Below are 15,223 nucleotides of genomic sequence, written 5' to 3'. Positions count from 1 at the left end.
GCACCCTAATTGCTTCCTTTTTCTCCTAATTGCTTCCTTCATCTGAAATAATATAATAAGTTATTATACATTTATACTTCATTAGTTAATAGAGCTTGTATTGAACACCGCGTGTCGAAAACGAATGTCTCACGACATGAGCTGAGCTAAAATCACTCGTCTGATAGCTCCGCTAAAATTTACAATCCGAACTTCCGGGCAATATGCGCAATGAAAGTAGCAAGTACTTCATGTAAAGTTTCATTGAAATCCAACCGAATTCAAATTCAGGGGAAAAATAGCGGGCAAACTTATGGCGGTCAACGGACAAACGGTCTGTAGAAACCAATGCTACGTGGATGGAAGGGATATAAAGAAGGGGCCCTGGGGGCCTAGGTCGCTCACCAGAAGTCACGACTAGGCAGGGTTCGAAGGTCAAAGACCTATAAACTCCATAAAATTTAAAATGTTCAAATCTACAGATTAAAGGAGCTCGATCTGATTTTGGTGGAAAATACACTTTCGAAAAAAATTGTTTCCAAAAGTCGCTATTAATGATTTTGTGAATTGTTTGGGTTAATCTAAAAATACTGACCAGAGGACATTGCATGACATCAAATACAATCCGAAAAAATAACAAGATTTTTTATTTTTCAATTAAAATACACCAAAATTGGTATTTTTGTCCTATTTATTGAATAGGAATGGAATAGGCCGAAAATATCGCGTTAGTAGATCTAACGCGAAATCCATTTTCCATGCATTTTCAGTTGTTTTACGATAGAATTTCTTCGATATAATTCAATATCCTTTGGTCAGTAGTTTTAGATTAACCGAAAACAATTCACAAAATCATTAATACTTTAATAGCGACTTTTGAAACAATTTTTTTCGAAAGTGTATTTTTCACCAAAATCAGATTGAGCTGTAATAACTGTAAGGAAAATAAAGGCAAAAGCTTCAAAATTAAGTCACTTGGTCAAGGTTTAATTCATCAAAAGTCGAAAGTTCAATAGAAAATGTCACATAACAAATATCAAAGCTCTGGGCAAAGTGGTTTTAGAGAAAAAGATATATATTTTTAAATTTCTCTATATAATAATTATATAGTTAAACTAAGCGTTTTTGTACCAAATACTGTCCGACAGAGCAGTATAAGTATTTCAAGTATGTTTTCATTTATTTTATGCTGCGTTTTACTTTAATTTTCATTTTACAGTGATTAGCGTTTATTTTCTGGGTTATATGGAAATCCACACAGTCATTTGAACGTAAATGAACTAAAAAAGCATTGCAATTTGAAATGCTAACGTCTGACAAGCTTTACCAGTCGGTATATAATTTATTTATGAATCTTTAAAATAAATGTCTGTTTTCATGGGCAAATCTTGCCCAATGTTTGGCTTGGGAGTTCGTGCATTTTGTTTTCAGAAGAAAAGTTAACAAAAATGAAACAGTAGAAGTATGCAGATGTATATTATGTAAATATTCAACACAGGCACGGGACGGTGCCAATTTTTACCCCAGGGGCATAATTTGAACAATCTTAGTATAGGACCCCAAAATTATGTCACATACCAAAATTATGTCACATACCAAATATCAAACCTCAAGGCCTTGCAGTTTCGGACAAGAATATTTTTAAAGATTTCACTATGATTTGCCTTTTCGTTGCCATGACAACCAGAGTTCTTCATGAAATGGAATTCTTTGAACAACTTTGGTAGAGCTTGATGCAAGGACTATTCCTGCCAAGTTTCATTGAATTTGGCTTAGCGGGTTAGGAGGAGAAATCGTTTGAAGAAATTGTTGACGGACGCACGTACGGACGCACGCACGCACGGACGATGGACAACTTGCCATCACAATAGCTCACCTTGATCACTTTGTGCTCAGGTGAGCTGAAATGTATCTTGAGAGCTGATGATGGACAACATTTTTCATGAAGTTTCATGACTGTAGCTTAAATATTTTAGCAGTTTAGGAGTTACGCACCCGGAAGGAATGCCACGGACAATTGGATAGACGGACGGACAACTGCAAATGCACTCTGAGGGGGGGGGGGGGGCATAAAACATAAAAATCAATGCATGTTAAAACATCAATGCATATTAAGACAACTGAAAATTAAAATTATGTACAGTACTTACTGTCAAGAATTCTTTTGAAGTTTGAAGAAAGTTTGGATTTCAATTCTTTCTAGTCGAAAATCACAACTTTTCTTGCCGACCGCCAAGTCAAATATGGTTACTGACTTCTGAGTAAGACTCGTGTGCAAAATTCCCGCCTTTTTAAAGCGGCACGTTATCAAAGAAAAAATCGGAAACTTCAAAGCTTTGTCGGCTTCTCAGCAATATGACGTCGGAACGACAAATCAACTTTACAAAGTAAGGCCAAATAAAACATTATGTCTGGTTCCGGTGACATGCCCCCAAAAAGTAGGTAGGGTAGGTCGGCATTTCTTTTTATTTTATTTATTTATTTATTTTTACTGATGCTGAGTGAAAGGTGATATAATAACGTTATTTTAATGTATATTTTGTGTGATTAAAGTCTTCTGTGCGTGCAACACTAAGCTTTTTATGTACTGTAAACATGCATAGTGTGCAAGCTGGAGGAGTTTTATGCACATTTAACCCTATAGGTTTAATAATTGTTTCTTTCTGTACGTGTTATATTTTGAAAATATAATTCGCTATAAACGAGACCATTTTCGGTGCTTGCTATGACTAGTACAGTATTTATGCAATTATATGGCAAAATCATGGGTTGTAGAACATTTTAAATTGACTGAATATCAGCGTAAAAAGAAGTCGCAGGGAATGCTTTACGTTGAATGCTTTAGTGCTGTGCAAATTCGTACATTTATTTAAAAATATGAGGTTTTGATTCGAACCTTGCCACAAGATCAATGTATTTCTATTTTCAAAATTTACTTTCCCTTAATCAAGACAACATATTATAGATTCAAAACTTAAACTAAAATTATTAAGTTTTGTTTTATTTTTAGAATGTTTACATGAACGCTTTAAAAACGTTCTTTACAATTCTCTTGAATATTGAGTAAAAAATCGGACCAATTTTTTCGTATTCAAATAAAAAAAAGTTTAGGGTCGGGCGAAAAAAATAGGTAGGGTCGGGTCACCGGAACCAGACAATTTTTTTCTTTTCGCCTAATGTTTAGGAATACAGTCACACCTGTCTAAAGCAGCCAGTCAAACATCCTTATTTTTGGAGAGATATATTCATTTAAAAGAGCTCAAAATCTCTTAAATCGGATTTTGGTGAAAATACACTTTCGAAAAAAAAAGTTTTAAAAATTTGAAAATTGCTATTAATGATCTTGTGAATTGTTTGGGTCAATCTAAAACTACTGACCAAAGGATATTGAATTATATCGAAGAAATTCTATCGTAAAACAACTGCAAATGCATGAAATATGAATTTCGTTAGTTATTTTTTCGGCCCAATTTCTTGTTTATTTTTCGGATTTTCTCATGCAATATCTTCTTGTCAGAAGTTTTAGATTGACCCAAACAATGCACGAAATCATTAATATGGCTGACGCGACGTCATTCGACCAATCGAATGCGACGTCGACATTCCTGCAACGACGTTTGCTTAAAGCAATCATATCTGGACAAAACCTACCAATTATTATTAAAATGTATTAAAATATAAGCATTAATACCGAGGGGTATTAAACGATCAAATTTTCCAAGAAGCGCTGGCGCGCTTCATGGATTTGCTCGCCTACCTTTACCCTTACAAGTTCACACTCTATGAACATAACCAAAATGCGATAATCCTCAAACTTTTACAGAGTTACCTGGAGCAAGCACGTCTCTAGTCTTAGAGTACTAGTACTTAGTAACCAGTACTAAGCAGATACATTCGCCAGTAATTGACAACTGCCCTACTTGAAACAGCGGTAGGGGAAGAATGGCCGTAGAAATCATTTCGTGACCAATCTCCACGAAAGTATCTGGCCCGCCCGGGAATCGAACCCAGGCCGCCTGCGTGCCAATCTGACGCGCAACCGACTGAGCTAGCCGGCGAAACAGTTACACAACCAGCTAAATCCATGTAAAGTGTGGTTAGGTTAGCTGTTTCTGTTACTGCTACTTACGACGACGACGACGACGACGACGACGACGATGATGATGATGATGATGATGATGATGATACTTTTGTCACTTCCAATATTAGGTTAATACAATGTATTTGAGTTTGAAAAAAAGTTTACACATTGGCAGACTATTTCATTTATTAAGAAATACATAATTTATGTACCATATACGTAGGCCATTTTCATTTTATGAGTTTTTTTGGTATGTACCAAATACGTTTTGGCGAGCATAGAAAAACTTATTCCAACCGAATATGGTACAATGTTTGTACCATATTCGGTCGAAAATTGTACCATATTCGGTCCGAATATGGTACATTTGTACCATATTCGACCGAATATGGTACATTTGTACCATATTCGTTTTTGTACCAAATACGGTCCGACAATGCGCGTTATGGAAACTTTTTTAACATTTGGACATTCATTATGTTCCCCTGAACGCGTAGAGTCGCGGAAACAAAATTCGTCAAAGACTCTCAGGCGGCTGTTCATGTGGACTAGGTTAACTGTTTGATTGCAATACCTACGGCATATTCTCAAGATACCGGTTCCACCTTCTCGTATGAACATACTAGCTTACAGTCATTAACATATTTTTTTATTATATACAACTACTTTTTTATTTTTAACTAACATTCATAACCTAAACTTGTTATAAATTGTATAGAAATATAATATTTTACATTTATATATTTGTATAGAAGTATGTTCGAACCTCTTAAATATAAAAATGTATAATATGATGGTAACCGCGTTTCTCTTTTTAAGTCAAAGGTTCTTTATGTTGGTACCCCGAACCAAAATTTATTTTATATACACTACACTCGTATACAACACAAGCACATCCTCGGCACCCAGCTTATTCATAACCTATATAAATAAATACGCTGGCGTGCCGAGAATGGACACTGATATAGCAATACCTGGTACCACGGGTATCGGACCGGAAGTAGACAAAAATAAGCGTTTGATCTCTACCCCACACCATTCCTTTTACTTGGGGAAATACTACCGGTACCTACTTAAAGAGCAGTTTCCGGTGACGTAGCCGGGTTCGCAGAGGCCGGCGTTCGGGCATACCCCTGTGAAGACGCTGCAGGGCGCTGCATCCGCGCATTTGCCGCACGTCTTCGTACATCCTCTCCCCCACTTCCCGTCATCACATCCTGCGAGAATAACACCGTAATGCAATAACAGTTGCCGGATGTAAGCGGCCATCTAATCAACGACCATATCGTACGATCGATGTTTCTAATATTTTATTCTTGGCTGCAGATATATGGATCAATATATATTTTAGTTTATAGCTATTTGAACTTATTTTAGCTCGAAGGACACAAAACCTGACAGCCTTATAGAACTACCCTCGCGTCAGTTTCCTGAGTAAACTCAAGTTCTGCAGCGGGGGCCGTAGCATCTTAAAGCATCTTAAGTTTAAATTCTACCCTTTTCCTTAAATTCAACAATTTCCTAACCTGTTCTTTTTCACTGAAAGAAAGTATTATGCTTAGTGTAAATTCTACAATAAAATATTGACATTTAGGTTTTTAAAAACGAAAAATCAGTTTTAAAGAACTAGTTTTTTAAAAGAAATAAAATGTTAAATATATATTAAGATGCTTCAGTAATACGGACCAATTTTGAGAGGCCATGGAAAGGTGCTCATGGCCCCAATATCACCAAAATACTTAAGTAAAATCTCAATCTCAACTCATTTTACCATATAACACCAAAATTTATTAAAAACCATATATGTCTTTTTACACCTTATAAGAACACTTTCTATTACAGGATTTGTTGATTAAAATATTCGGTCAAGATTCCATTTGAAAAAAATGAAAAAGTATTTGAGTTCAATTCATTATTCGTTAACACTTACTCAAGTATATTTTTGTTCTTCAATTATTTTTTCTTTGAAAATTATATATATTTTTATCAACACATTCCATAAAAAAAACGTTTTCAAAAAGCATAAAAACATGCAAGATTTTGAATCCTACCATGCTAGTATGTGGTAAAATTTTGAGATCAAGGTCTGAGATTGAGATTTGACTTAAGTATTTTCGTGATATTTGGACCTGGTGGGCACCTTAACCATTAGACAACTCTCGTATTCAGTAATATGAATCGGAAAAAAAGTTTGGCTGAACACATTTCTTCCATTTTACATAGATCTCTATATGAAAAAAAATAAAAGTAAAATATATCATATTTCTGACACAGCCTCAAATTGAAATCTTTATACGATACTTCAATACGTATATTTACAAGTTAAATATATGTATTGCACGTTGTCCTTAACAATATGGTACAAAATGGTATAAAATGCACCATTTCGGACTAGAAATTGTTGAAATTATCTTGGGGAGTACCCCCAAACACCTCTGCCAACACCTTAACCCCCCCCCCCCCCCCCCCTAAAAAAAATGGTACTGAGGGAAGAGCGCATGTCAAAAATGTTGCCCCCATAAGTTATGCCCCCACTAAAGTCAGATCCTGGATCCGCCCCCGAGGATATTGCCTGACACATTAAGTACATTTTTTGTTTTGGTTTAAGGTGTTGGCCGGGGTGTTTGGGGGTACTCCATTGAAATGGTATGATGAAATATGATCTGCTTATTTGAAGGTCCTTCCGCAGTGCAAACTCGGGCAATTAATCTGCAATTGGTGATGAGTAAGTCTTCAATGGCTTCATACAAAACATATTCATTTTGTAGAAAGGCTTTGCCGAAAAAATACAAATCCTTTATGGGCCAAAATCTGATAAAATCTTCTGTCATAAAATTTGCTCAACTCCTCGGTACACAGGGGAGGATCCAGGATTTGACTTGATGGGGTTAACTTAGTGGCGTAACCATTGGACTTGCGCCCCTCCCGCAGAACCGAAATTTATTTCATTTCAAAAGTTGGCAGGGGGGGGGGGGGGTGGCGGGGGGGGGGGGGGGGGTACTCTTCAACTCAAATTTAACAATTTCTAGCTGGAAATAAAATGTAACCTTGGACAATTTTATGGGGGGGGGGGGCGGGCGTCGGGTGCCCCCTTCTCTTTTGATCCACTTTTGTTACACCTACACATGTTGCAAAGGATGCTAAATATTGAAGCTAAAACCCACATTAAACATGACAAATTGACAACTTTTCAAATAATGATCACTCAATCCAACTTAAGCACTGGTGATGGCCCTTACATTCTCTTAACGCACTGCATAATTACGAAAGTATTTGTGTGTTTTTCTGCAAACAAAAATGACCTTGATATATCCGTGATAAAAAAGCCACGCTTTAGGCATCGCATATTTTACCTACCACTGTATACCTCATTTGCCTATAATGGATTTGACCTCCACACCGCAGTTAAGAAGAAAATTAAGCCATATCTATATGATGTATAATAAGATAATAAGACAAAAAAACACAATGTTTATGTGAATATGTGAAAAGTAATAGATGTAATTTAACACAAAACATTATTATACCTGGTTATTGGTCCCAGTTTTTATCGATATCCTTTTTAATATATTTATGTATGGTCATCACTTCTAGAATTCTCATATATTGTTTGTGGTTTTATAAATTATATGTACAAGAAAGCTAGGTTGTTTTAAAGAGGCGGAGCCTGAATTTGACGTAAGAAGGGGCGTTCCTAACCTTTTTATTTGCGCCCCACCCTCAGCACCAAAATTTATTCTCCTTAGACAATTTAAACAATTTCTAGTCCGAAATCGTGCATTTTGGGCGTATTTCATTTCTCTTCTTCAGCTAAATTTCAATAAAAATAAACTTGAACGATTGGGGGGGGGGGCGTTTGCTTAGGGTTGCCCTTACTTTTGTCACATGTGTTTTCGTGGTAACCAGCTTCGCATCCGGATGGGCACTCCCCTGTATTCGTGCTGCACGTTTCTCCCGCTAAGCAATTGCCGCACGTTTTCTGACAATAGTTTCCATACGACCCGCCCAAACAATCTGCGGAACATGCATAATAGATTTTACGGAGGCAAAAATAACATAACAATACGATTATTTACTGACAGTCGAAACATTGAGTATGATAAAGGTATACTAGCTGACCAGCGGACAAGCTTTAATCAATTCTAAATATAGGTATGCAAACAAAATACAGTATGCTATGTGTTTGTTGTTGGTGTTGTTTTTTGTAAAATGACACTTTTGTATGAATGTGAACAGCTAGTCTATCCTGCAATTCCTTTATATTAGTCATTACGACACTAGAATGACGTATTGTCGATGGTATGACGTAGCGTGCAATGCCGAGCACGTTGCTGTGTAATACTCGGACAAGGCCCATTTGGCGAATGCTTCGATAACATCGCTAGTCATATAAGGTTTTTGGAGCATATATTTATAAAGTGGACATAAAGAATTTAACCCTGGTTAGAGCTACCCTGGTTCTTTAACGTTCACCATTGTATGGCCCAGTCACACGGCAGCCTCATTTAACGTCCCCCAGAATGACGATTTGTATTACGTTACTAGTGCAGGGATATCGAACTTGCGACCCCTGGATTGACAGTCAAGTGTGTTACCACTAGACCACGGATCCCCCACAATCTAAGCTCGTTCGAAACGGTACCCGTTTTATAACATAAAGTACTTACATCCGTACACGCTGACTTCACATAATTCCAGCTTGAACGCTTGATGTAGGGCCGTCACTTTAACGTATTGGCCATTGACGGCGCCCGTCCGGCAGGTGGTTTCTAAGCGAACGGGCATCGACTGGTTGAAGTGGTTACACATCTGCCACGCTGTAGCTCCCTCTTTTCGTATTTCAATGGTGAACGTCCTTAATTGTGCTAAAAATATACAAAATTTAAGACGAGGAAATAATTCGTGACTTCATGAAAATGTAGCAGATAGTCCATGTGATTTTTCTTCTTTTGATTTCTTTCAATATAAGGTAATGATGATATTCTATGTAATAATTGGCTATACATGTACTTTTATCAATTTCGCTTATTTCGTTTCGCTCGACACAATAACCAAAACGTGTTATTTGATTAAGAAGGAATAAAAGAATAAAAATATTTTATTATTATTATTATTATTATTATTTTTATATTAATAATAATCATTATATTCAACGTTATGATAACAAGAGATGTTTGTCAAACAGTATGCACCCCCCCCCCCCCCCCCACCGAGCGGCATGTTGTCTGGATGTTTTTGGACAATTGAATGAAATATGCAGGGACCGAAATGACAGCTGATTTGCCATTGACATTGGATGCCTGTGTGGCAGTTTTAAGACTATGACCTTTCAAAGTGTGAGGATAGAAGGTTCAGTTTTAATCATATTCAGATGACGACTGATATTTGCAAAAAAAATGTATCCTCTTAGGAGCAGGGAATAAGTAAATATAACATAATTTTAATGAAGGATATGAATTATGACCTTGACCATTGACTCTATGACCTCAATATCCATATAAGTCATCAACTTGTCACCCAAAACCAAAATTTCAAGTCATGTGAGGGTCATGTATGCATGCATTGTCAAGTAATCAAACATACAAGCTTTTTGTATTCAAGGTCACTCCGACTTTAACCTTAGACCTTTTGACCCTAAAATCAAAAGGGATCATCTACAGGTCAGGCCCAACCTCCAAGGCAAGTTTGAAGGCCATGAGTGAAGGCATTGTCAAGTTATCACTCCAACCACATTTTTGCATTCAAAGACACTGTGACCTTGACCTGATGACCCCTTAAATCAATAAGGGTCATCTACTGGTCAGGCCCAACCTCCAAGTCAAGTCTGAGGGCCATGGGTGAAGGCATTTTCGAGTAATCACCCGGACAACCTTTTATCATTCAAGGTCATTTTTGACCTCGACCTTAAATCAATAGGGGTCATCTACTGGCCAGGCCCAATCTTCAAGCCAAGTTTTAGGGGCATGGGTGCAGGCATTGTCGAGTTATCACTCGGACAACATTTTATCATTCAAGGTCACTGTGGCCTTGACCTTTAACCTGATGACCCTAAAATCAATAGGGGTCACCTTCTCGTCAGGCCCAGACTTCATGTCAAGTTTGATGACCATTGTTGAGTTATCACTCGGACAAGCTTTTAAATTCTTTTATCATTTAAGGTCACTGTGACCTTGGCCTTTGATCCGATGACCCGTAAAACCATAGGGGTCATCTACTGGTCAGGCCCAACCTCACTGTCAAGTTTGATGCCCATACGTCCAGGAATTGTTGAGTTATCACTCGGATAAGCTTTGGTCTGCCGACAAACAGAAGAAGAAGAAGAAGGAGGAGGAGGAGAAGAGGAAGAAAAACAAAAAGAAGAAGAAGAAGAAGAAGAAGAAGAAGAAGAAGAAGAAGAAGAAGAAGAAGAAGAAGAAGAAGAAGAAGAAGAAGAAGAAGAAAAAGAAGAAGAAGAAGAATGATAAAAAATAATATCATTATAATAGAAAGGTTTCCTCACCGGTGGTGTTATCGTCGGCGTAAATGATAAGCCCCTCGACGGCCATGTCGCGGCCCAGGTCAACCGTCCAACTTGGCTGGTCCACCACCTTCGGTGCTACGGTGCACTTGGTGATGTCGCCATCCACCGCGCGACCGGCGGACAGTGTCTCCCAGGATTCCTTCTGGTATGCTCTCTTCTGGTATGCCAAGTCGTCTGGGGCGGGGGGGGGGGGGTTAAAACAATTAATTTAAATGCAATTTTAACAAAGGGGTGTGCAATAAATGTGTAAGAGTTAAACATTTCACATAGGAACCGAGACAAGACTTTGATTCTGAAGGGACTCGTTGACATTTTATGGGGTAAGACATTAAAACATATCGTGTGGAATGTGAAAAAAACATATATGTATTTAAATTTACGACACAAATTTTCTATTATATTGAAAACCGTAAGTATTGCTATTGACTTTTTATCTGACTTCCGGGTTGGATTTTCAAAGTTCTTTTTCAAATCAGTATCTGCCACTTTTTGTTTCTTGTTATCGTTTTTTTTTTTCACTATTTCTTCACAATTTTAAATGAAACAAAGCGCAGTCTAGGCCGCTTACGGAGCCCCGCCTTTGGCCTTTTACCTGAGTTGGATTAAGAGTTTAGTTTCTTAAAACACTTCGAAAAAAACTATTAACAAAACGGCTGCCTAACGAAGCACTGTCAAAACATTATTTTGGTATCAGGTTTGTCAAAGTGTTTGATGAAACTAATCACCTAATCAAACTCCGGTAATAAAACGAAGGCGTGGCTCTTTAAGCGGCATAGACTGCCCTTATTGGTTCGTTTAAATTGGTGTTGTAAAACAAGTTATCTTTATGACGTAATTTATCACGTGGTATACACAAACTGATTTTTAGTGTTAAAACAAAAATACCAAAAGCTGGAATCCTTCAGCAAATGTTGATATTTGCTCAAAAATCGTCTTTGAAAAACACAATTTTCATTATCGTTTATAACGCGATAAAAAATTAATTACGGCTGTGGTGTCGCGTGATTGGTTGATTGACATTATAACGCGATGTATCCTACAAAGGTCAACATACCCTACACTTTTGTTAAAGACCCGGTGGCCCAGTGTACTAGATAAATGATAACAGAAGAGTTTTCAGATGCATTCCCGGGAAAACTTATTTTAAAGCTGCACTCTCACAAATTGAACGTTTTGACATCTTTTTTCAATTTTGTCTTAGAACGAGCTAATAATGCAAAAATGCATGAAACCAGTGGTATAGGACTGCTGACAAAAAATCAGATTGCATATTTTCATATTTAGTTTAAACATATTTTATTCAGTTCGTATATACAAAAATAACAGTACAGCAATAGTATGATGACATGGATCGGAAAACAAGCAATGTAATTGCTTATATTAATTCCTTTCCATGTAGCAGTGTACAGTTAGAATTGCATAGAAAAGTCAGTGTATGATGTGAAGTGAACAGTTTGACGAAATATATTAGTTTAATAACTGTTCAAACTATTATTTACATTTAATTTGAATGTTTTGGAATAATAAGATAACTATTAAAAAAACAAACAATCAAAAAGAAAAAAAAACGCAAAAATATTCTGTCACACACACTGTCCCGATGAAAAGCGATCGATACACCAATGGGGTCGACTGTTAGGCATCAAAACGCTTTGATGCTGTAATGAATCTCTGGACTTTTAAAAACAAGCTTGAATTGGCATCAAGAGTAAGGCGATCATTACCGAAATGAAGATTTTCTACAGTAGCAGCACAAGGTAAATCATGGATAAAACGGTTACGCATTAATTGATATCTAGGACACTGAGTGAGATAATGTGACACAGTTTCAACGGCACCACAAGCACAAATGCGAGAAGGAATTATATTTCTTCTGTGAAGGTCATAATTTAATGAGCTACATCCTAATCGCAGACGAGCATTATTAACTTGATGTTGTCTATTTCCTACATTATACAGGAGTTGTGATTTCTTTGGTTTCGTGTTAAGTTGTGATTTAAACTCGCTGAGAGTAGGTGCATGTCTGATATCTTCAGGAAGTGAGTTCCACTGGCGAATAGTCAGGGGTAGAAATGAAGTACCATAGGCTTGAGTTTTACAAGGGATGACTGGAACTTCTGAGCGATTTCGTAGGGCATATGGCTGAGCTCTCGGCTGAGGAATTAGATTTGTAAGATACTCTGGAGAAAGACCATTTTTCATTTTAAAGAACAGAATGAGGCGATGTTTGCGTCTCCTTTCCGCAAGTGTATCCCAGTTAACGTCAGCTATAAGCCGCTCAATACTACAAAGTTTGGTAGCACCGGTTACAATTCTAGCCGCCTCGTGTTGGACAGCTTCGATATCATTTTTTTAATTCATTACTACAATTGTCCCAGACAACATCGGCATACTCGAGTAAAGGTCTAATAAAAGTGACATACATTTTGTCCAAGGCTGCACGGGAAATTACAAACTTTAACGTCCTAAGAATACCAATTCTCTGCCATGCCTTGTTGACGTTTGAAGATATGTGGGATTGCCATTTGCCATCTGAAGAGAAGGTTACCCCAAGATGTTTATGAGTTCTGATTTGAGATATGGGTACATTGTCGAGATAAAGTGGGGGTTGATTTTGTTGTTGACGTTTACGAGAAAAGAGAACAGATTCTGTCTTGGATGGATTAAAAGTTACTAGCCATTTCTTCGACCAAGATGATATTTGAGATAGATCATGGTTAAGGTCGGCTGCAGAAGATACGGGATCTTCGACAATAATGTAAAGACTGGTGTCATCTGCGAATAAGCGTATGTTTGCCTTAATGTCATTGACAATGTCATTAATGAAAATAAGGAAGAGCAATGGTCCAAGGATAGATCCTTGAGGAACACCAGCTTTGATAGTGAGGATTCCTGAAGCAGAGTTGGATAGGACTACCCGTTGTTTGCGGTCAGAAAGATAAGAGGAAAACCAATGAAGAAGTGAACCACTTATACCGATGGATGACAGCTTATGAATAAGGCCATAATGCCAGACTCGGTCGAACGCCTTTGAAACGTCACAAAAGACAGCCCTTACTTCTTTCCCTTCATCTAAGGCTTTGCTGACGTCGTTGTAAAAGAAAGCTAACTGGTTGACGCTAGAATCGCCTTTGATGAAACCAGATTGGAAGTATGTAAGTATTTTATTCGAGATGACGTAGTTGTAGAGGTATTTGTGGATACAGCGCTCCATGAGTTTGCCAATACAACTTAGAAGTGATATTGGTCTATAATTGCAGGGACTAGATGGATCAGATTTTTTGAAAATGGGGCAGACGTTCGCCAACTTCCATGGAGAAGGGAAGGTAGAGTTTGCCAACAATCTATTAAAATATTTCGAGAGAGGCACAGCAAGTTCGTCTTTGCCCTCTTTAATAAGTTTAGGACTAATCGAGTCAGGACCACTGGCTTTACTAGTATCAATACAGGAAATTGCATCTCTAACGTCCTGGCTTGTCAACAATATTTGTGAGAGGAAAGTGGATGGAACGTTCTCAACTGTAAAAGGGGGATGTTGCTGGGGTTCTATGGTTGATTGTTTGCTAAAGTATGAGTTTAGAAGGTCTTCCTTTTCTTCATCGGACTCTGCCTTAATTGTTCCATCAATAAGAGTTGGAACTGGTGAAGATGTTTGTTTTTGAGTTAGTTGTTTAGCTAGTTTGAACCATACTTTAGTTGTTATGTTATCAGAGTTAATTTTGTTTATTATTTTATGTTCGTATTCCTTTTTATTTTTTCGAATTATATTTGTTGTTTCGTTGCGATAGTTTCTGAATTGTTCCCAAGCCAGTGCATTATTTGAAAGTTTAGCTTTTCGGTGTAATTTGTTACGTTTTCTGATTCGTTGTTTTACCTCAAGGAACGTCGCCTGGACGAATAGTTACGTTTTTATTTGGAATACTCTCAGAGGCTGATTTTAAGATTGAGCTTGCGATTGTGTCTGCCGTAGCATCTAGATTTTGATTGTTTTCGATGAACGACCAGTCGGTGGATCTGAGTTTATCGTTATATTTTACATAATCGCCTTTGTCATATAACCATATTTGGCGCTGAAAGTAAGTCTGCTTAGGTTTTGTGAATTTTAAGACAGCAACAGTCGGACAGTGAAACCGGACAAGATTTGGAACAAAGGGATCTGCGACGAAACTTGAAATAACTTGATTAGTGTGTTTAATGAACATGAGGTCAATAAGTGAACTAGAGTGCTCGGTGAAGTGAGTTGGTGAGTTAATGAGCTGTTCAGAATTTAGGGAGTATATCAATCTACACATTTTATTTGACGAATTCAAGCTGATGTTGATGTTAAAATCACCCGCTACAAGTATGTTGTCAACATGCTGGTTGAATGCTTGGTCGAGTGAATGTTCCATGTTAAGCCAATGTGTGTTGTTTGAGTTAGGCGGTCGATAGATTCCGCCCACAAGTAATTTGCGCTGGCATACATGTATTTCAACCCAAACCGCTTCGACACCATTAACATCAAGATCATTTCGTTGGATTGCATGCAGAGTATCTCGGACATATATTGCGACACCCCCACCATGACGATCGTTTCTGTCATAACGAAATGGTTTTTTAAAGTTTGGGAGTTCGACATGTTCGTCTGAAATTTTATTTGACAG

At 37.5% G+C, this 15,223-nt stretch overlaps 1 protein-coding gene across 2 annotated transcripts in view; it reads right to left on the bottom strand.

Annotated features, from left to right (window-relative positions):
* The window catches only part of LOC128227605 (uncharacterized), a 47,892-nt gene that overhangs the window by 27,748 nt on the left and 4,921 nt on the right, over positions 1 to 15,223 (bottom strand). For both annotated transcript variants that reach the window (XM_052938298.1, XM_052938299.1), the window contains exons 3-6: positions 10,560 to 10,754; positions 8,728 to 8,925; positions 7,937 to 8,074; positions 5,134 to 5,277 (exon numbers count right to left, since the gene is read on the bottom strand). In XM_052938298.1, the coding sequence (XP_052794258.1) occupies positions 5,134 to 5,277; positions 7,937 to 8,074; positions 8,728 to 8,925; positions 10,560 to 10,754 (675 nt within the window). The remainder of the gene's footprint in view (positions 1 to 5,133; positions 5,278 to 7,936; positions 8,075 to 8,727; positions 8,926 to 10,559; positions 10,755 to 15,223) is intronic.

This window comes from Mya arenaria, chromosome 3 (assembly GCF_026914265.1).
Source record: "Mya arenaria isolate MELC-2E11 chromosome 3, ASM2691426v1".
NCBI classification, from domain to species: domain Eukaryota; kingdom Metazoa; phylum Mollusca; class Bivalvia; order Myida; family Myidae; genus Mya; species Mya arenaria.
Note: the sequence above shows the minus strand (reverse complement) of the source record. Positions and strands in the feature narration are given on the sequence as shown.